Source organism: Lytechinus variegatus, chromosome 2 (genome assembly GCF_018143015.1).
Source record: "Lytechinus variegatus isolate NC3 chromosome 2, Lvar_3.0, whole genome shotgun sequence".
Lineage (NCBI taxonomy): Eukaryota > Metazoa > Echinodermata > Echinoidea > Temnopleuroida > Toxopneustidae > Lytechinus > Lytechinus variegatus.
The window spans coordinates 24515799-24538454 of NC_054741.1; the positions used below are offsets into that span (position 1 = coordinate 24515799).

The window sequence follows — 22656 nt, forward strand, 5'->3', positions numbered from 1 at the left end:
AATATCGCATTGCCAAAAAGAAAGGTACTCTTGCACTCCACTTTAGGAAGTGGAAATATGTGTTCTGATGTACACTGTACTTGTGTAAGAAACTGCTTGTATATTAGATGTACTTGTTTACTAGCTGAGCTCCTTTATTCCATGTAATACTGCTTCGTTTTGATTCATTATGATTATGTTATTTTTTTTTAATTATTATTGTGTTTGATTTCGATTGTATTTTGATATTTGTGTAATCATTTTATCGATCAATAAAAACTTAATGAAAAAAAAAAAAAAAAGTTTTGTATTGCGGTGGACTTTACGAATCGCATAAATGCAATCAACCATAAAATCAATCCTATGATAAATTTCTAGGCTTTTTGACATCATTGGTTGCTAATAATGAACAACATAATCTTTAAATACCAGACCTGTGATAAAGAGCTAATGGGGTGTTGCACGATACTTGTAATCTATTGCAAGTCCAAACATGGGGTCAAAAATCAATTAAGGTCTGTCAACTAATGGTAAATTTGTACTTTGTTGTTGGTCTGCTTCTAAGCAGTAAAGATCAATTTGCTCTAATTAATATTGATATATCAATTGCAAATTTGCATCAGAAATTTTCAATTGATTGCAGATATTTTCTTGCAAGACCCGCTTAATCATGTCTCATGGGAAAATATTTGTCATCAATTGCACGTTGTAGCAAATCAGATTACACTCCTTGTTTTAAAAAGCAGATTGGCAATCAATCGCAAAGCTGTAATTACTTGCAAGACATAAAGCATGATTTAGGGACCTGAAATTGACTTGCAATTGTTTGCAAGCGTCTCGCAACGTCCAAATACAATTGATAGTTCTTATTGATCAATACAGTCAACCATAAAATCAATCATTTGACATTGCTCAGCTTTGTGTTACATGGCCCTGATCATTCCAAAACATCACTTCATCTTCTCTTTCCCTTCTTGCTCTGTCGTCTGTTCTCATTGGGGTTCCTCCGACCCCCTGACCCTTGACCTCTGATCTGCCGTACCCCGACCTGAGCCGACCGGCTGGTCACGTCGTGCGTCGCAAACGGGGAGCTCATGGCGTCGTAGTCCGGATCAAAGACGTTGGTCTTCTTCTGGCCCCTCCTTGACTCTCTGTTCTGAGGTATTCTCTGGTCTGGGTAGAGGACTGGGTTGGATGCATGCTTGCCGCCTTGAGGTTTAGGGAGGGCATACTGTGTCAAAGGTCAAAGGAAATATATAATTACAGATGTAAAAATTGAACAATCAGCAACAGCTGCAAAGAGATGTTGTTGACCCAACGGGGCACTAACAGTAAGCCAAGTCACATCTTCCGCATTGATGTGACATTAGGCAGCACTGCGACATGATCGTTTTTAGCAGAGCCTCTGTTAGCGTTAACAAAGTTTCTCTGCAGATTGTGGAAAGATTGTACACAGAAACTCAAATGAATTCTCCCCATCTAAATATGATGTTCCCAGTGAAGGTACAATACTCCCTACACACGACACTTGATAAGCATAAGAAACTGGGGAAAATTGATACATTATCTTCCACAGAAAAAGCCATGTCTACCCTTACTAAAGCCAAACATTACAAGGCAGTTGTCTTAGGTACCCAACTCACCAAATTTCCCCTAATATAGAAAGTGGTTCTAAGTCGAATAAAAAATGCCCAACTGACCTGAGGGTTTCCGGCAAGTGCTGAGCCCTGTAAACACATTCTTTGAGAATGTTTACATAAACTCTCCCAATGTCATAACATTAATATACATTGGTAGCACTATTTAGGTTATATCTATTTGAATCTACAACCATGATTTTTTACCTTTATTCATAAAAACTGACTTCCCACTTTGTTATAGATCCTACTATGATAGGAAAAATTCCTACAATTCAACCATTCAATCGGACAATTCTGTGAATCAAATGCTTTTATCTTTAATGAATCGCACAAGTTTTTATCAATATTTTAGAAACAAAGATATCATACATACCCTCAGGCCTCTGGTGTTGACCGGTCTCCTTCGTGACATGTGATACCGCCGAGTGCCATCCTCATCTATCGTCATGGTAACCTTATCCAGACTCTTATTACCGCACTTTGGACAGAAGACCTTCCCCATGTCATGGGTCACTCTGAAACCAGGATAAAACAAAAGGTCAAATGTCAAATCGAAATCTTAGTTCTACTTGCAGTTGATTACCATTACTTCAATTGGGATGTCATTCAGTAATACACCACTGCCCTAGTTGGTGTATGTCTGCCTGACAGGACACAGGATAACATGATCAAAACCATTTCAGTTCATTTAATTATAAAGTAACAAACAAACTGACAAGTGTTATCACTATGAATGTTATCATTATCATTTTACTGAAAGGAATTGCAGTGGTTCAAGTTATTCTTATGCTTCATGATTTATATCCAATAGGCAGATTTACATTAAAAACAACACAATATTTTGTCTAGCATGGATATTTGCCCTATACAGGAGAATGCATATTAGGATACACTTTTTGAAATCATCAATACGTGAATTTCACAAAAACAAGCATTGGTCGACCATGAATATTTGGCTAATAAAGAGCATAAATACAGCTCTCAACTTTAAAATCGTTCACAATTACACCTTGAAATATCTATAAGGATGCTGGAAGTTCCATTCATCATGCATTGCTATCGCCAATAACAACATGGTCATGTGACTGACAGGATCCCATGAAATATAAGATTACTCCCATGGAAGGGGGAGGGCATTGTCTCGAGAGCAGATATAGGTTCCACACACAGAACACTTACTTGAAGCAGTCGTGACATCGTAGAACAAAGCTCTTGGCATGTTTGATGAACATGCCATTGACTGATATGACGGGAATACCAATCTGAATAAGAACATTCTGTAAAAGAAATGAAGGGTAGATCAATGGTACTTTACAACACATTGTTAACCTTGCATAAATCAACGAGTATGAATATAAAACAAAACATGAAGCCAAGGTTGAAGGTATCCTCTGTTATGACCAATTTAATTGTTCTGTTATTTGTACATGCTAAAGCTATGTTAATTTACAAGTTCCAAATGATGAGCCCATACACTGTCCGATCCCAGTGCATTCTATCCAATCTAGGCACCATAACAGAAAGATTAGTGATTAATCGCTAAATTGAAAGAACAATTCTGATTGGTTCCTAGTCAGTCTACTCTGCAAAATGTGCATGCAACGAAGATCATGATAGGCCAATTCATTTGGCGATTAATCGTTACCTGAGTGTTACGGGGCCCTGATTAAAACACAATTTCAGCACAAACAAATTAGCTTTTGCCCTAGACACTCAAATTCTTGATAAGATTTGAACAGCAAAAGTGTCGTAAGTAGCAGTCATGAAATGGACCTACCTGCATAGCAAAGTCAGTGGTCATACAGCCAACTCTGATGCCTTCCAAGCTTGTCTCTCCACTCCCTCCCATCTGCTCTCTGACCTGAGAGATATTCTGAGGTGTAATCCATCCCATTTCATCATTGTCCTCATCCTCCTCTTCGACGTCGTCCTCTTCGATGACCTCCCCATCGTCCTCATCAATGTTCACATCACCAATGTTAGCATCTCTTGCATCGTCTACTGAGGTTTTCTGGTCTAAACTTGGTTCTGTGATATCCTCATCCTTGTATTGATCTGTTCTTATATCCATCATGTTCTCCATTTTATTTTCTTCTTCTTGGTTATCCTCACCTTCCCTTCTTCCGCCTTCATTGTCAAAGTCTTTTCCTGCTTCCCTATCCCCCTCCATCACTTCATCACAAGTCCTCTCATCTTCCTTTCCCTCCCCTTCTTCCATCTTATCCTCACCCTCCTCATCTTTGCCAATGATATCGCTGAGCTCGAGCTTGACGTCTCCCGCCGTCGAGTTGTCCTCTGGACTTCCAGGGGTCTGGTCATCATTTTCTTGGAGGTTGGAATCTTTGGGTCCATTCTGAAGAGAGAGTACGTACCGATATAGAAAAGTAAGATCATTTGCCACAAATGGCCAATAACACAAAGGCTACCAAGTAATCGCTAATTTGAAAGAACAATTCTGATTGGTTCCTGTCAGTCTACTGGGCAACGTGTGCATGTAAGGGTGATCTTGAATTGAAATTCCTATTAATCGCTAAGCTATAAGTTACAGGGCCCTGGTCACTGTGCGTGATATAAATTCACACTATTATTATCATTATGTTGCAGACATCACATTGTCCCATAATTGATTCGGTTGGACACACTAGTTCAATACAAACATGAATCTCATGTCCACGCAGCCGTCGCTTCCGCGCTCCGCTTCCTCGCTTCCGCTCCCACCCCCCAGGAGTGGCAGCACAAGTCCCTGACATGGGTGAATTTTTTTCTGGCGAGAACGCTGTGTCCACGGAAAGTTTTTGGAATTCCCAAAATTTGCTATTGCTCATGTTGCTGCTTGGAAAATTCCATCAGTGGCTTTAATAACATACCATCATTGGAATAGTAAAATCAAAAGGGAGAACAAGTGGCTTTGGACAAATATAACTTAAATTCTATCATTTGCTCTCAAATATTTGACAAACAAATTCATACCTTACTCTTAAAATTTTTATGATTGAGTTTGCAGAAAAGTTATTATACCATAAGTTTTATCAAGGATCATGCACTCTTTAAAGTTATCTTCAACAAAAGCATGGTTCTTACCTTACTGGTTGGGTAATAGAAGCCTGCAATATCCTTTGCATTCTGAATAGGCTTTTTGCTTGCTGAATATGTTATCTAGAGAAGGATATGGATATATACAAATACAGATTATATTGCTCAGCTGTCTAGTAAAATTGTCCTGTAGCAATCAATGTAAGGGCATTTTGTAATGCAATGCACCCCCCCATTTCTTTTATGTCTTCAATACTGGAAGCCAAATGGGAGGGTAATTATTTTCTCTCCCACTCCCCCCCCCCCCCCCATGTATGCCTGTACACCTTTTTTAACCTTTGACCTTTAATGCTGCCAAAAAAAATCCATAAAACAATTTTTTTCTTTCTCTCTCTGTGTTGTTTTTATACTTGTTAAACTGCTCCATCCATGTTATGTTGTATATTACTTTGTTGCAAGGTTGTCAATGGCATAGGCTTTAAGTATGTAAAAATAAGTATATGAATTTACTTTATGAACTTTAAATTACTTTGAACAACATCAACTTCAATGTAAAATAATATAATCTTTATGAAGAAACAAGCACCACCAAAAATACATCCAAGGAACACTCATGTCTTTGCTTCCTTAGGGTCACATATTTAGAAATCTTACATGGTCAAACAAAGAAATAGTTGTCAAGAAATAAAAAGAAGTTGCAATGTGCTTGACATACCTTTGTTTCAGGTTGTTTCTTAAGACCATCAGTTCCAATGATTTCCTTGGTCAGTTGATAAGCCAATGCAATCACTCGGATATCTACTGCAGACAGACTCTGGTAATCTCCTGTTTTTCTTGCAAAGTCTGACACTGCAAAGTAAAAATGGGGCAACTAAGCTTACTATCATATTTGAGGTATTACGGCTTAAAATTGAAAAGGAATAACCTCAGTGCCCTGAAAGAACTTTCAGTGGATATTCAAATTGACAATGTTTTTATTCCCTATTTTTGTCAGTTAAAAAGCTCCAAATGAGACAGAGAAAATGACCATATTCAAGGACTGCAAATCTTTCTTGTGCAGATTCAAATTCTCAATAATTCACTCAAGTTGAGGGGTCTGAATGTGAAGCCTATAATGCCTTGTGAACTAAATTTTTCTCACGCTCTGGACTGAAATAGAAGTTTAAAGGCCACCGCACACCTTACGCCCCGACTGTTCGCCAACTGGTTTGCGACTGGGTGAGGGGAGATGAGTCGCAAGGCAGTCATAAGCCTCGACACCGCACACCTTGCGATCCGATCTGCGACTCACGCATGCGCTATTTGGCATAGCATCTGAGAAATTGCGTTTATACTGCGTATGCGCGTTGTTTATCATAATACGCATTATGCAACTCTGCTGTCTGATTGGCTGGAGGTTGGATTGAGCTTGCGATCCAGTCATAAGGATTCGACATGTCAAATCCTTCCGATTTTCCTTGCGACTTGTCTCTGACCGGTCTGCGACTGTGAAGCTGACAAGCGCTGTGACGTCACCTCTCCCCTCACTCAGTCGCAAGCCAGTAGGCGACCAGTCGGGTCGTAAGGTGTGCGGTGGCCTTAATATGTGCAAGTGTGAGGACCCAACTGCTGATCAAATTTTCAATCAGAGTCTGTATCTGCAGACTACGTATTCACATCAGCACCTGTTGAAATTGAATCAATCTTTTTCGATTAGAATCCTTGTCCATGGGCACTTGAATGCAGTTTATTTGTTAATATTTGATTAGAATCATAGAGAGTGCACTCCCATCATGTTAAAACAGGGAAAATTTGAAAACCCCATATAGCACAAGGGTCTTCAGTCCAGGGCAAACTCAGTTAAGTCCTATTAACTTACAAAAATCTTTATGGAACAGCCCTAATAATAATAATAATAATAATCCGCTTTTATATAGCGCTTAATCCATCGGAACGACGTTTCTAAGCGCTTTACAGATATATTATTACCCCGGTCATCGGATTCAATCAGTCATTCCCGCACACAATGTGTGCACATCCTCCACTCCCTGGGGAGTATTCCAGTCAGTCGCCTGTGAGGCGCACACAATACTGGACAAGCTACAATGACTTTCACATCCTACCGGGTACCCATTTAGCACCTGGGTCGAGAGTGGCAAAGTGTGGATTAACGCCTTGCCAAAGGACGCCAGACCGCGGTGGGATTCGAACACACGACCCTCTGTTTACAAGGCGAGAGTCAGAACCACTACACCACGGCTCCTCCTCCTAGGGAAACAAAATAATTTGTAGAATCAACACAACAATATCAAGAATTACTCTACAGTGCGTATCAAAAAAAAGTTTACACTTTGAAAAAGACCTGGGAATTAAAAAATATACAACATGTGGGTATTTTTTTCACATATAATCTTAGATCTGGGTCTCATCTATCCAATGAAAGTAAAAGTTTTGACAGAATGTTACACTTGAGTGAGCACTGTCCATTTTTGTAAAGCTCGCAGAAATGCTCGTTTTCACGCTGTGTCAAGTGGAAAGGGCGAAATCAAACTTACCCTTTTGCAACACATTTCTCATACATTTCCCTTGCACTTTTAGTCAATTGAAATAAAACGGATACATTCAAGCATCTTGTAACAATTTTACCGCCCAAATTGACATTTCAACACTTAGTAAGCATAACCTTTAACCTTTTTGTGCCAGCTGGATCTTAGGACATAACTGAATCTGAACAAAAGTTTATTTCAGACATCTCTAGCATTTTTTCACTAAGTTTTTATCATTAAAAGTGGGTTTACATTTCATTTTTCATTTAATACTTGTTTCTCCACACTTTTCCCAAGCTTGACAATGATTATCAAAATGAAAATTAAGCCTTAGCCATTTCATGTAAATTACAGCTCAGTGTAAAGCAAATATCGTCACGATGGCCTCGGTGTGTGGGGAAGTGGGATGGGGCGCAATGCACTCTTCGAAGTGTTTTTGGCAAGGAAACAAGTTTAAAAAGGTAAAAGATATCTTCAAATCAATTTTCCTAGCTAAATTCCACATGTTCTTCATGATTAAGGTCTACTTTTATCCGCATAACTATTTCAAAGTTCTGCGCAAATCATTTTTCACTAACTTTTCAAAAGTGAGTGGTGCTCACTCAAGCGGAATTTTTTTTCGACAGTTATACCGTCATTTGCTCAAATGGATCTGTACCAATGTTAAAGTGTGGGAAAATCTTCAGGAAATTACAAATGTATAATTTTACAGGATTTTTTCAAAGTGTAAACTTTTTTTTGATACGCACTGTATAGCATATAGTGATTGAAATTATGCCTGATTGTATAATAGAGCACTCAAAACAATCCTATGATTTGGAATAAAATACAATTGCTCATCACAAAGTGCAACTTTTAGTCAACTAAATAATACCTCAGCTAAACATAAGTCATTTTTAAAAAAATTGTTAAAATTTTGCCTTTGCCTGATATCAAAATCAAGAAATTTTAATTTTGTCTTTGACAATGAAATGAAAATGATATATTCCTTTCTGAACACTATCAGTAACAGCTGAAAAATAACAAAGAACTTTACCTCAGCTAAACATAAGTCATTAAAAAAAATTGTTACAATTTTGCCTTGATATGAAAATCAAGAAATGTCATGTTTGTCTTTGACAATGAAATGAAAATGAACTATTCCTGCCTCAACTCTATCAGTAATAGCTGAAAAATAACAAAAGAACTTTTCTCCTGTTGCTTTCAAAGGACATTGAAAGAAATATTTCTTAAAAACATAATTACCTATCTGTATGCATTCTGATGAGGGTTCCCTGAACTTGATATCATAGGGAAGTACACTCAACCTCTGTCTTGTCGCCTTATCTCGAATCTCATTCACCACAGCCTGTAAAGTATGCACATTTTCAGCTACATCCTGCCAAAAAAAATAAAAAATTCAAGGTTAGATAACATGATCCAATAATAAGGTAGCATTTTTTTATATGGCTTGAATTCAAATAGACATGTAACTTGATTGATTTAAAAAAAACCTTCACCTAAGACTTTGTCATGTTAAGATTTTTTTATTAGAGAGATGGGGGGGGGGGGTGGGTTCAACCCCCCTATTTTTTATCTTCAAAACAGCGTACAAAAAAATACAAATTACCATCTGATTGTGATTTTTTTTAATGGTCAGTCCCCCCTCCCCTTCCAAAACCGTTTCATGGCCCTGGTGGGTGTTTCATAAAGCTGTTTGAAAGATACAAACAACTTTACGCACGACTGGTGATCCTTTTTTGTGCTATGTGATATCCCTATGTAATTGAGTTAAGACCTGAGAACATGTTCCAGTGACCAGTCGTGTGTAAAGTTGTTCGTAACTTTACGAACAGCTTTATGAAAGACCCATGCTACATTAGACATTCTTTAATATTTAACACTCTTTGTTTGTGTTTGTTATTAGACTAGATAACATGTAAAAAAAATCCATACACAGAAAGCTCTGGATCATTGTTTCTCATTTTAACAAATGAAAGCCTTGTTATGTAAGACCGTTGGTCCAGCTAATAGCCTCGATAATATTTGATATTTTAAACATTTATGTAAACTACTTGAATGTAGGCCTACTTGTTTTTTTTCCTTCAAAATGTCTCATGTAGAAGGGACCTCAAACAATTTTGAAAGTGGTGGTGAACATGCACAAAAATATCAAAATAAGATGGTAGTTTTTGTACACGGTTTAGAAAAAAAATAGGAGGCTAAAGCCCGGTGGGGTCACTCAGCCGCAGAGGGGGACACGTATGACCGTTACCACAAATGCAAGTGACCCCCTATTGCAGTCAATTTCAAGGACATTTTGTGAAATTTACCCCCCTATTTTCACGCAAAACAAGGACAAAATTGCGGTAAAATGGTACCTTGAAACACCCCTAATTATAAGATTGTAAGGACACTTTTGCCCATTTCGCAAATTTACCCCTATTTACTGTATTTCAAGGACAGGGCATTTACACCAATTCTTCGTTAGAGGAAATTGCAACACAGGGGTCAGAGTGCTCAGTCTTTAAAGATGACCAAGAGCCATGTCATACTGATACAATAATCCAAAAGAACTTTATTTTTCTTGAAAAATAAGAAAAGTCAAATTCTTTTTAAAAAATAAATGTAGAGTATATACAGAGCATGATGCGCGCGCCCTCTGCGGCTGGTGACTCGGCGACGGATTTTACTTCCCGTAAGCATTCTCCCCTTTTTCCTCGCTGACCCCTATTTCCATCAGATCGAGGACGGTGAGCACCCCTATTTTCACTACTTCGAGGAGTGTTCTGTCCGCGGACGTTCCGTGAAGTTGACCCCTTTTCCCGCGATTTTGGTAACGGTCATGCGGTCCCCAAGTCATATTGAGTGACCCCACCGGGGGCTAAAGTCCCCCCCCTGGTCATGCCATTCTCCGCGGCCCCTCCTAATTAAGCAGACTTTCAAAAAAAGTTTCATTATCATTACAAAGAGTCAGTAACTCTACATGGACACACCACGTTCCGGCCAAAAGTTCTTCTGTTAATAAGCAATGTTTACAAACTTCTCAAAAATTTAATGTCAAATCAAGTTGGTTGTGCGAGGTTAGTTACATCACATCATAGGAACGTGAGATAGGGTGTGTTTATGCTTCCATTGCGGAGAAAGAATCAGCGATTTCAAACGTCTTTTCAGAACGCTGATCGCAAATGTGGTTCTGGGAGTGCTGTTTATGCTTGATTTTTCAGAGGTGAAATCGCAATCTGCAGCTGGCTTCGCATCGTAATTTTCGTTGAGCAGGAAAGCGAGGTCCAATTGGGTGCGCCCATTTTAGAAAATTTTATTTTCCGAGTGTTGTTATCGTCGACTATTATTTAAACTTCGAACAATTTCCAAACTTTTAGTAATTGCATGGGGCTACTTGACGTGACCATATAATTTCTGCCATGGTGAGGATGATAGTAAGACAAAATAAAGTATATACGTATACATAAGAAAATAATAAGACATCAATTTGTTTATGCTACTGCAGGGCTTCTGGCTCTGCTGGCTCAGCGATGTCTCCTTATCATAACTCATGTTCTGAATCCCTCAACATTCATTGTGATAGAGATGTTATATAATTTGATATGAACTCATGCAAATGTAAATTGGTCATTATTAAAACCAGGGAGTTTTCATTCTCTCCTCCCTTCATTCTTTCCACACTCTCATTTATCCTTTCATTTCTTCTTTCCCCTTCTAATTCCTTTATTCTTTCTTTCACTTCTTTCCTCCCTTCCTGTTTTTCCTCTTTCATTCTTTGTTTTTTTCAAAGAATGACGGAAACATTCTCCTTTCCTTCATCCTTTCTTTTTTCTTACCTTTTTCCCCTTCTTTCCTTTATTTCTTCTTTCATTCATTTATCTTCCCTTCTTTTTCTTTCTTTTTTTTATTCATGTCAAAGAATGTTAACTTTTTTTCTTTCGTTTATTCTTTCTTCCATCCTTCTTTTCTTATATTTTACTTTCTTTCTTTTTCTTCTTCATTTTGTTACTTTCTTTCCTCTCAATCCATCCCTTTACTGTATAATTTTTACAAGTCTAACTTTGTGTATCCTTCTTTGTTGATTTTTAAATTAAGACCTGGCTCGGTCGATCCACTCGTGCATCGTGCTTTGTTGATTGTCCTTATTGCATTTTGTGAAATCTGGTCACCCTAACTCACACCGGCCACACGTATAAATTCACCGCCGAATCCAAAATGGTGAACGCGAATTGCACACGACACACTACCCCAGGGATAATAATTATAAATAATTAGTAGTATATACTAATTATTTATAATCACATATTAAATTTTGGTATTAGTGAAATAATAATTTTATTTATAAACTGTTCTTCAAAACGGCATTGCTAACCGAATGTATGTCATAATGAAGCGGTTCAAGAGTCAGGCCTATTGTCTTTGCTTTGTTGACAAACGGATCGAGGGATCTACAGGAGATCAGTCTGGTAACAAACGTCTCATTTTTACCATTTATAGTGAAATAATTTTTATCCCTTTAACTTTTAGGCCAAGTAAAAAAAGATAGTAGTTGATCGTCCGGGTTTTTTGAGAGCGGTGATGAGGGAGGTCCTTGCTATTTGCTATCTTACTATTTTTTTAAGAACACGGAGGCATTTTCTCGGTCCGATTTTTGACATCAGTGATGAGGGAGGTCCTTACTATTTACTATTTTTTTGCTATTTTTTATTCAAATGATTGTCAGGCCATGTCAAGCTCGAATTATGTGATCGATGTATGCTCAATATTAATAATAAATGATTAGAAATGTATTATATATGTATAAATATCTATGATTGATTGGAAATCTATGGAAAATGTATTGTGCGATAAAAATCTATTGATGTATTATTACTGATGTATACTGGTACTGTATTGTTGTCAAAAGAATGTTCATGTCAAGTGAATAATTGAAACATTTTAATTTATGTAAGGGTAAAAAAAATGCATGGGGGGGTCTTTTTTATTGTCATGGAGTCTTGTTCAATTTTCCAGAGCCAATCTCATTTTTAGCTCTGGGCATGGTTTCACATAGCAGTTTTCGGGTGCTTGTTCATTTACATAATGTTGAATACTACTGCTCAATTTTTATTCATTTTTAAAATTGATATTGAATATTAAATCCCTCATTGAATATTCGATGCATTGCCTCCTGACATTAGAAAACTCGCCAGAAAATTCAATGCATTTCACAAATTCACATGTCACGCCAGCACAGTCAATCACATCATCCTAGCACACATGCAGTTCACCCAACAGAGTCACAAGCACACAATCACCGTAACACACATCTAAGTACAGGCGCTATCACTCACCAAAAAACCCCGCTGAAATACAAATTACGTCATTAGAATTGATTTATCTGCGCCATATTTCCAGAGCAGGCGACGGATTAGTTCAGATTCAGTAAGCGGGGTCCCCGAAAATGCACTAAAAATGAAGAAATCCGCGATCTTATCCGAGTTTGCAAACTTTATTTCCTCGTTAATTTATGATGGTATCTTCAAAATTCCAACAAAAAAAAACAAATCAGAATTTTTTTCTTTCTTGCAATTACGGCGATATCGGACTTTGCAATTGTTTTTTAAGTTGCGAGAGAGATCCCAGAGTAATCTTGTGAATTTTTTCGTTATTCAGCAGCCATAAAAATAGTTAATAACAAGAAAATTGATGCTGCAATTAAAAAGGGAAGATGGCGCGGACGAGAAACAACACAATTTTTTTTTTTTTTTTTTTTTTTAGAAAATAGTAAATAGCAAAAATTTTCATGCGGCGGCAAAAAGTGATGCGCGCGAGGACGATCAACTACTTTCTTATTTTACTTGGCCTTACACATTAGATGAAAGGTTCATACTTATTTTTAGATAAGTAAAATTCCCCCCTACCATGCCTACACACTGATTTCACCTTCTAACTAGGAAATCCATCCGGGTGTGTAGGTCTCGCTGCAGCGTCTACGGAAAGAGTGTCAAGGCTCCATGTCTGTAGATGTGTCAAAATATTAAAAATATCAGATATGGATGATGGAGTCCTCAACTCTTGACCAAAAGCTTCGGTCTCTATTATGTTGGTTGTTCAGCTGAACTCCGTTGGCTTCACTCACCAAATACAGAGACCAAAGTTCTGACTAGCGCGATCCGTACAGGGGACTCAATGGCCATATGTTTATGTACTTAAGTCAAGATCGGATAAAACGGGGAAGTGAATTTGCGCGACAGCCGAGGTAAGTCACTGTTTTTGTTCCTTTTAACTTGATTTTTCCCAGTTTTTTGCCAATTAATGCCAAGAGGGAATATTAATTTGCATTTTGGTCGCGTTAATTTTTAAATTTTTTATTCATTAAAGACAAAAATTGAAAAGCCCCGACGGGGGGATTTTGCATTGCAAGTCCCCTAATAGTGGCTGCACGAGAAATTAAAAAAAAAATTGTTAAAAAACTCCTCGAAACAGACGGCTAGGCTGCCAGCTGTCTACCTCAACTCTAGACCAAAAGCTTCAGTCTCTGTATTTTGGTTGTTCCGCTGAACTGCGTTGGCTCCACTTACCATACATAGACTGAAAAGCTGCGGTGTCCGTGGCTACAGACAACGTATAGTGAACTAGCGTTTTATAGATTGCGATTTAAAACTGTTTTTTGAGTGAAAATTATAATGACATACATTATCAGGGAAATACAAACAATTTAAGTAATTGCATACCTTGGACCGGAGATAAAAAAAAAATCCACTGGATGATTGAGAAATCTGTCATCTAAGCCATTTTCTCCTGACCTGACGGTTTATCTTGCAAGTTGCCATCTTGAATGACGTCATTATCGTTAATGTCTCGATATATCGCGATTATAACTATTATCGTTTGTCTTCGTGAGTGTATCGTATCGTATTATTGCCTTGTAGGTGTGCTGGTGGAATGCAATATCGATATCACATTCGTACATTGTTGACGCCCTCTCCGTTCGTTTGTAAATATTTCATAGTTTGGCTGCCATTTTGACCTGTTTTCCTGGGTCGTACTCAACTAAACATCGGTAAAGTATCATTTTCATGCATTTTCATCTACATCGTTTAAATAATCTGAAAATTGAAGAATCAAATATTTTGCATGTGTAGTTTTCACATCCTTCAGTAGAGGCGCAAGGCCAATATGGGAGACTCTCTCCAATAGGGGAGACAATCTCCCACATTGGAGACTTGCTTTGCAAAAGGACAAAAGAAACAACACCATCAAAAGCATGATTTTTTCCACCCAAATTTTGTCTGAGGTCAGAAGCCCATTTGTTTTGTGTGTGATTGACAACAAAAATCCTCATCAAAACAAAAGTAGACGGTAAATGTTTAAAGTAGACGGTGAAAAGGGGTAATTTTTCATGAGGAATCTGCTTATCACATTTTTATTTGCCGCCAAGGTAATCCTTTTGCCGCAAATGTAAACAAAGGAAATTGGTCTCCAAAACTGGAGACTGTCTCTGAAATTGGATACCCAAATTCTTCACAAAAGTCTCTGATATTGGAGATAATCTCCCACATTGGAGACAGTCTCCAATATTGGCCATGCGCCTCTACTGTCCTTAGATTGTAACTTCGATGTGAAATATTACACCAAAGTTTGGACTCTGGTCGGACAAAGGTGCTGGTGTTATAACGAATGGGAGCCCACACGGACACTTTACCGTCGGTAAATGGGGATTACAGTAAAATGTCAGAAATTGTTGAATAAATCCCCAGAAACGACGGTTATTCCTGTCTACCTCAACTCTAGACAACTGGCAGCCGTCTGTTTCGAGGAGTTTTTTAATACTTTTTTTTTTATTTCTCCTCGTACACAGACGGCTCGCTATCGTGCAGCCACCATTAGGGGACTTGCAATGCAAAATCCCCCCCCGTCGGGGCTTTTCAATTTTTGTCTTTAAAGGGGAAGTTCACCCTGACAAAAAGTTTATTGTAAAAATAGCAGAAAAAATAATAAAAAATATTGCCGAAGGTTTGAGAAAAATTCATCAAATAATTAAAAAGTAATTAGAATTTCAATTATTTGATTTGTGACGTCATATGCGAGCAGCATTCCTACATAGCGAATGGTAAATAATCAATGAAATGTCATTTTCTCAGAAAATTGAAAATGGTTTTCACGGTACCTTTTGTATATCAATAGACAAATTACTTCACACCCGATCATGAATAGAAAACAAAATTAAGTCATCAGGAACCATACAGAATTCGAAATTCATGCATTTTATATTACATAACACATTGGGCAGCTGCTCGTTTATGACGTCACAAATCCAAAACTTTGAACTCTAATAACTTTCTTACTCTTTAACGGATTTTCCTAAAACCTTCACCAATATTTTTCAATAATTTTTCTGCTATTTTTACAACAAAGTTTTCTTCAGGGTGAACTTCCCCTTTAATGAATAAAAATTTCGAACATCATAGTGACCAGAGTGCAAATTTATATTCCCTCTTGGCATCAATTGCCAAAAAACGGAGAAAAATGAAGTTAATCCAAATCTAGCGAGCAACGAGGATTTTCCTCTAATAGGTGCTCGTCCTTAGGTGTAGGTCAAGTAAGATGTGTATATACTAATGTAGATTCATTGTTAAATAAGAGACACGAGTTAGAAACTTTCATTTCATTGCATCATCCTCATGTTATTGGTTTAAGTGAAGTCAAACCTAAAAATTTGCGTTATAGTGTTGACCCAGCTGAAGTTAAGCTGGATGGTTTTGATGTTTTTCATAATCTTCATGACGCTGGTCGTGGTGTTTGTTTGTATATTTCTAAAGACCTCAAAGCAGAGGTATATGTAGGTTTTTCTCATCTTGCTTTTAAGGAAGCAGTGTTTGCTTGTGTGGGACTGAAAGATGGCGGTTCTCTTTTAGTTGGTCTTGTGTATAGAAGCCCTAATGCAAGTGATGAAATCAATGCTGAATTATGTCTGTTACTTCAGGAAATAGGACAAAGCAAATTTCAGGAAGTTTTGTTATTTGGGGACTTTAATTTCCCAGAAATTAACTGGGAGCTAGAGTCATGTTCATCTGGTGAAGAGCACCCTGCTCATAAGTTTTTGGACTGTAGTAAAGATGCATTTCTGTTTCAGCACCAGGTTAAGCCTACACGCCACCGTGAAGGTCAGCGTTCAAATGTTTTAGATCTTGTCTTTACTCTAAATGAGAGTGCTATCTCGAGTATTGTTACCTCAGCAGGTCTTGGTAAGAGTGACCATTGTACACTGATTTTTAACTTGAAAGTTGGCGGCCGTTCGAGGCTCGATGATCGAGAACGACTGGTCACTGGTATATGGTAAAGGAGACTATGATGCCATGCATGATAAGTTAGTTGATATCGAATGGGCTGATGAATTCTCTGTAAAGTCAATGGAGGACTCATGGATCTTTTTCAAGAAAACGTTGCTTGATATATTTGATCGCTACATACCTAAGAAAAAATATAGAGAACATACACGAAATAAGTCATGGGTCAAAGGAAAAACACTTGAACTTGTTCGGGAGAAACACAGGCAGTTCAGAAAGTGGCGCAACATGCATAGTCAGAAAAGTTATGGAAAATATACTCCCTCAGAGCTCAAAAAACAGGAAGAATGCTATAAGAGGGCGAGTAATCAGGCGAGGTGGCATTGTCGGATAGCTGCTAGTGACTTTGAGCGCTCAATTGCTTCAGGTGTCAAACGAAATGCAAAAGGTTTTTGGTCGTATGTCAAATCGAAGACAACAACTCGCGAAAATGTAGCAAACCTTACAAAGGAGGATGGAGGTGTGACCTCTTCTGACCAGGACAAGGCAGAGATTTTGCAGGCCTTTTTTTTGTCTGTTTTCACAAAGGAGAATGTTCATGATATTCCTCCCCTCTCACAGGAAATGCATTATGATTCCCCTCTTGGTGATGTTGAAATAACTTCAGGTGATGTTTTTAAGTTGTTGTCAAATTTGAAGACTAATAAATCTCCAGGACCTGATGGTCTTCATCCTTTTCCATTGAGAGAGTTGGCTGATGTATTGGCGCTGCCGTTGTCCTTACTGTTTAACAAGAGTATGAATTGTGGTTTGTTACCCTTGGATTGGAAGTCTGCTAATATTTCACCTATTTTCAAGAAAGGTAGTAAGGCTGATTGTAAAAACTATAGACCAGTGAGTCTAACTAGCATTGTTTGTAAAATTATGGAGAAGTTAATCCGTGATAAATTGTGTGTATATTTGGTAGAGAATGATTTAATTTCTATGTGTCAACATGGCTTTGTTGATGGTAGATCAACTGTCACTAATCTTTTGGAGGTGCTTGATGAGTGGACACAGGTACTAGATGAGGGTGGTACAATTGATGCCATATACATGGACCTCATGAAAGCGTTTGACACGGTGCCTCATCGGCGTCTCCTTCTTAAGTTGAAATCCTTTGGTATCTGTGGTAAACTCCATGAATGGCTTATGTCTTTTTTAACGGGAAGACGGCAGCGTGTAGTTGTTGGTGGAAAATCGTCATCTTGGGGAGAAGTACTGAGCGGCGTACCGCAAGGTAGTGTGTTGGGTCCGACCCTCTTTTTGGTTTTTGTAAATGATCTGCCAAGTGTTGTTAAGTCTAATATTGTAATGTTTGCGGATGATACAAAGATGTATGTACGTTCTGATAGTGCTGTCGGTGTCAAACAACTCCAAAAAGATATCTCCCTTTTAGAAGAATGGGCTAAAAAATGGCAGCTACGATTCCATCCGGATAAATGCACCGTCTTAAAGCTAGGAAAAAACAGTACAGAAGAGCAGACCCAGTATTACATGAAAGGAGAGTCTAATCTAATTACTCTTAAGGAGGTACAAGCTGAAAAAGACCTAGGGATATTAATTGACTCAAAGCTGTCTTTTAAAGACCAAGTGTCACAAGCAGCATTAAAGGGAAACAGAGTCCTAGGAATCATTAGAAGATCTTTTGTTCATCTGGATGCAGTTACAATGTCATATTTGTTTAAAGGTCTTATCAGACCCCTATTAGAGTATGGACAAGCTGCATGGTCACCATATAAATTGAGTGAACAAAGAATGTTAGAAAGTGTACAGAGGCGAGCCACAAAAATGATTCCAGGTTTTAGAAATCTGTCTTATATGGAACGTCTCATGAAACTAAAATTACCGAGTCTTGCTCATAGGCGAAGGAGAGGTGACATGATTGATGTCTACAAGTACATGACTGGAATATATTACACACAACACAACCCTTTCACTAAGTCACAGAGGAGGTCTAGAGGTCATAGGTTGAAGTTGGAGAAGAAATTTTCTAGGCTTGATATTAGAAAGTACTTTTTCAGTAACAGGGTTGTAGATGTGTGGAATAGTCTTCCTGACAGTGTTATTTCAGCCTCTTCAGTCAACTCCTTCAAAATTCGTCTAGATAGGCACTGGTCAAGGAATTATGATTTGCTCTATAAGCCAGTGTAGGCAGTATTGTCTTTGTTTTTCCACGGTTTCTAGCATACATGTACACACTTCTGTCAGTCCTTTCTCGTCAAGTACCGGTATATATATTTTGTTTTAATACAATGGATACTGTACTACCACCAGAGGAGATACTCCGATCGATGAACAGGCACTCAACTCAAGCCTACAGCATCGAGGACTTAAAGTAAAGTAAGTAAGTAAAAGGAACAAAAACAGTGACTTACCTCGGCTGTCACGCAAATTCACAATTTCACAATCTTGATTCAGCTCCTCGGTAATTTTATAACTGTATCTAAATTCTTTGAATGCGCAATCCTCATGATTAATTTACTAATTATTGGCACCAATTAATGAAATGTAATGTTGTAACCCGCAAGTGAAAACCCGAACCGTACCGTCCCGTATAATCCAATAATTTGCCAGCGGGACCCGCTGACCCGTCGGGTTTTAACCCGCAAGTCAATTTATCTTTGAAAAATGAAAAACATTATTTCTGCAATCCCCACACTATACAGGCTCAAATCAGGAAAATATATGTCTACTACTACCTAGCCTAGAGTGAATTTACTTACAATTTGCAAATTCGCCTTTTATTTCGGAGAGAAAATGTTTTTTGGGTGACTTTGTACCACGAAATGGGTCCGCTCTGATCTCGAAATTGAAAGCATTACGCAATTAACGCCTCGGATCCAGCTAGCGAGCCGCAGCTCAGCGCGCTAGCTAGCCCAGGCTGCCCAGCAAGGATCGGCAGACGGCAATGTTGTTTTTCAGTCCAGGTCGGTCGACACTGCGACTCACAACAATCATAATTACAATATTCAATTCTATGGGACCTCGTCTATAAAGTAATCAAAATTGCAATAAATACCTGGATAATGATACAGTCAATTTTTTCTTCTCGTTTATCTCTATATTATTTCCTTCTGTTTTTGTATTTCATTCGATAATATGGCCGCTAAAACTCGATGTTCAGTTTCCCGTTGCCCGCGTTATGAAATTTGGCCCGCGTTTGAAAATCAAATTCTGAAAATAAACTATTTGGATATCTTTTTTCATACCTAGATTCAAAACTGATTTAAAACATTAATATAAGCTTTTCAGTAAGACAATTACTTGTATATCTTGTAAATACCTGCAAATCTTTTCTTTCTTTTTTTGTGAATGGAATGACGCTGCATGCTCAACCATACCTCGAGGGATGTTCGTGCAGGCTCCACTCAACAACCGTAGAAGTGGTGGAGCCTGCACGAACATCGCTCGAGGTATGGTTGAGCTACTAGTAACCTCGCGTTGGTGAGTTATCATACGGCCTAGTACTCATCCAAAATAACTTATCTTATTTGCTAATTATTACTTAAAAATCATTTGTTTTATTTTTCCAGGGGATGAGTTAAATATCAGACAAAAAAATCATCAAAGCTCAATCTGTTACAAGGCCGACGGGAGACTCACCCACGTACGCATTGGCGCTTGTGCTAGCTAGTCTGAGCTCTGTCTCTCTGCCAGAGCTCTGGGGGACAATTCGCTCTGTAAAGGCCTCAATGATGGTGATTTTCTGCTTCAGACAGAGTTTATATTTCGGGTATATTTTTCAAAACTGCCAATGAAGTTTGATGATTTCTTCATTGTCATGTATATTTAAGTTATTAATGAGTTCATTCTCACCAAATTTAGACTCCCCCATAGAGAAATACAATTTTCGTGGAGATCTGCGTTTTCAAAGAACTTCAGGAAAAGTAAGCGTATGTGGGCCTTTATTACATGGCCAAGTACTGGAATTAGATGGAGTAAAAATTCGATATTAAATTCATTTATATCAAGTTCAACTCACAGTCTCACCCACACAAACACACCCACATCCAAGATTCTAGGCATGAAAAAAACTTTAAAAATCATACAATATTAAACAAGTAATAATTTAATAAGTGAACAGGTATTCCTCAAAATACAAAAACGTAGCATTTGAAAAGAGCCCCTGAAATATTGCAAAAAAAAATGAAAATGGAGCCCCCCCCCAAAAAATGATTAATTTTTCCCTGGCTTCAAGTTCCACGGAATAAAGTGCGTTAATAGGTTACAAAAGGTCAAACTTTCATCTTCTGAAAAATAATGAATAATGAAATCGGTTCCTCATGAGCTGGAAAAAATGGGACGGGAAACTCAACATCGAGTTTCATTGGCCCATGCGGTTGCTTTTGACTGCGCTGCATGCACGCACTGGCTAGCGCCTTTGAAAGAGAGCAACTCGATGTATTTATCATGTTGAACTGTCTCAGACTCAGTCCTGTTCACTATTCACAAGACAAAAATACGCCGGCATTTTTAAAAGGAAATATCTACGTCTCTAAAAGAATCTGCCACGTAAGAAGCACATGATCTTAACTCAATTTTCACTGTGAATGTTTTTATTATGCGTCTTTTATTCTCCCTTTTTTTCGCATAACGGTCTGCGGGTTGGAGAATGAACTCGGCCCGGCCCGCAACCCGCGATCGGAGGCATACCGGCAGGTTAACCCGTACCGCAACGGGTGCGGGTTACAACATTAATGAAATGCCTTCAAAAAACATAATTAATGATTATTATTGGTGATGATAACACTCATTTGCATTAATTTAAAAAGATGACTGATAAAAAAAAAATGAAAATAATATACGTGCCTGGAAAGAAACCAGCAGTAGAAGCTTTGACAAACGTCAATAATACGTATACGGTATACCAAAGTCTATACAATGAAAAGATTGGACACTTCACGGACTTTGCGTAATGCCTTGCGTCGATATGCGTGTAAAATAGTGTAGGTGCCTATTCTTTCCCTTGTCGTGTCTTTGATATGAATATAAATCGCGCGCCCTCTTCAGGAGAAAATTGATATCAACGCTGACTGATTTCTATCTCCGTAAAATCTTCACTAAAGATCAAGAAAATATACATATTTTTAGAAAGAAACTTCAAGGAGAAGTCACGGAAGGATCTAAATGATTCGGTAAGTGTCATAGCAGGATGTGGAATATTTATTTATACATAATATTTTATGTGGGCAAAAGCCCACTGTATTTTCGAAGTGTAGTGGTGTGTCGCGTGCGTATGACTGATAATCCTTCGCTCGCGAGACGATATGAACCCATCAGTAGAGGCGCACGGCCAATATGGGAGACTCTCTCCAATAAGGGAGACAATCTCCCATACTGGAGACTTGCTTTGCGAAAGAACAAAAGAAACAACACCAACAAAAGTATGATTTTTTTCCACCCAAACTTTTGTCCCACCGAGGTCAGAAGCCCATTTGTTTTGTGTGTGGATGACAACAAAAATCCTTATAAAAACAAAGGTAGATGGTGAATTTTTAAAGTAGACGGTGAAAAGGGGTAATATTTCATGAGGAATCTGCCTATCACATTTTTATTTGCCGCCAAGGTAATCCTTTTTAAGCAAATGTAAACAAAGAAAATTGGTCTCCAAAACTGGAGACTGTCTCTGAAATTGGATACCAAAATTCTTTATGAAAGTCTCTGATATTGAAGATAATCTCTCTCATGGGAGACAGTCTCCAATATTGGCCGTGCGCCTCTACTGCCCATGGGTGATAAACATATGGCCATTGAGTCCCCTGTACAGATCGCGCTAGAACTTCGGTCTCTGTATTTGGTGAGTGAAGCCAACGAAGTTCAGCTGAACAACCACAAAACAGAGACCGAAAGCTTTTGGTCTACCTCAACTCAAGCCTTCAGGCTATCTCTAATTTTAGTCCCACATGACCAAATTCATGACATGTTTTCAATCGATCATTTTTTTTCACTTCGTCTCAGATCGATTGTTAGTCAAACCTTGACAGCTCTTTCTTCACTTTAATTAGTACATCTTTAACTCTAGTTTGAAAACATTAAAATGACCTTACTTGCAACTGCACATTCTTGAAAAAAGCCACGGCATCAACAACCACATGTTCCGCTTTCAATTTCGCCATCTTTCTCAATTTGTGTGCGACTTTTAAAAATGTAATGTTTTTGTCGACAGATGGCGCTCTTACT

The 22656-nt window shown here is 38.1% G+C and overlaps 1 protein-coding gene across 1 annotated transcript; it reads right to left on the minus strand.

Annotated features, from left to right (window-relative positions):
* Positions 1–374: 374 nt before the first annotated feature.
* LOC121407652 (RNA-binding protein NOB1-like) lies at positions 375–22619 on the minus strand. The gene is made up of 8 exons (XM_041598826.1): positions 22524–22619; positions 8423–8555; positions 5368–5501; positions 4701–4775; positions 3397–3972; positions 2799–2896; positions 1993–2134; positions 375–1210 (listed from the first exon to the last, which is right to left on the minus strand). The coding sequence occupies exons 1-8, from the start codon at positions 22590–22592 to the stop codon at positions 935–937; spliced, it is 1503 nt and encodes a 500-aa protein (XP_041454760.1). The 5' UTR covers positions 22593–22619; the 3' UTR covers positions 375–934.
* Positions 22620–22656: the final 37 nt, after the last annotated feature.

Bases quoted from the DNA above. Each gene is read 5' to 3' on its own strand.
- LOC121407652 (XM_041598826.1), bottom strand. From the start codon at position 22,592: ATGGCGAAATTGAAAGCGGAACATGTGGTTGTTGATGCCGTGGCTTTT. The intron at 5,502-8,422 runs GTAATTATGTTT...TTTACTTTGCAG, and splicing joins ATCAGAATGCATACAGATAG to TGTCAGACTTTGCAAGAAAA. The intron at 2,135-2,798 runs GTAAGTGTTCTG...TCCTGGTTTCAG, and splicing joins CGATGTCACGACTGCTTCAA to AGTGACCCATGACATGGGGA.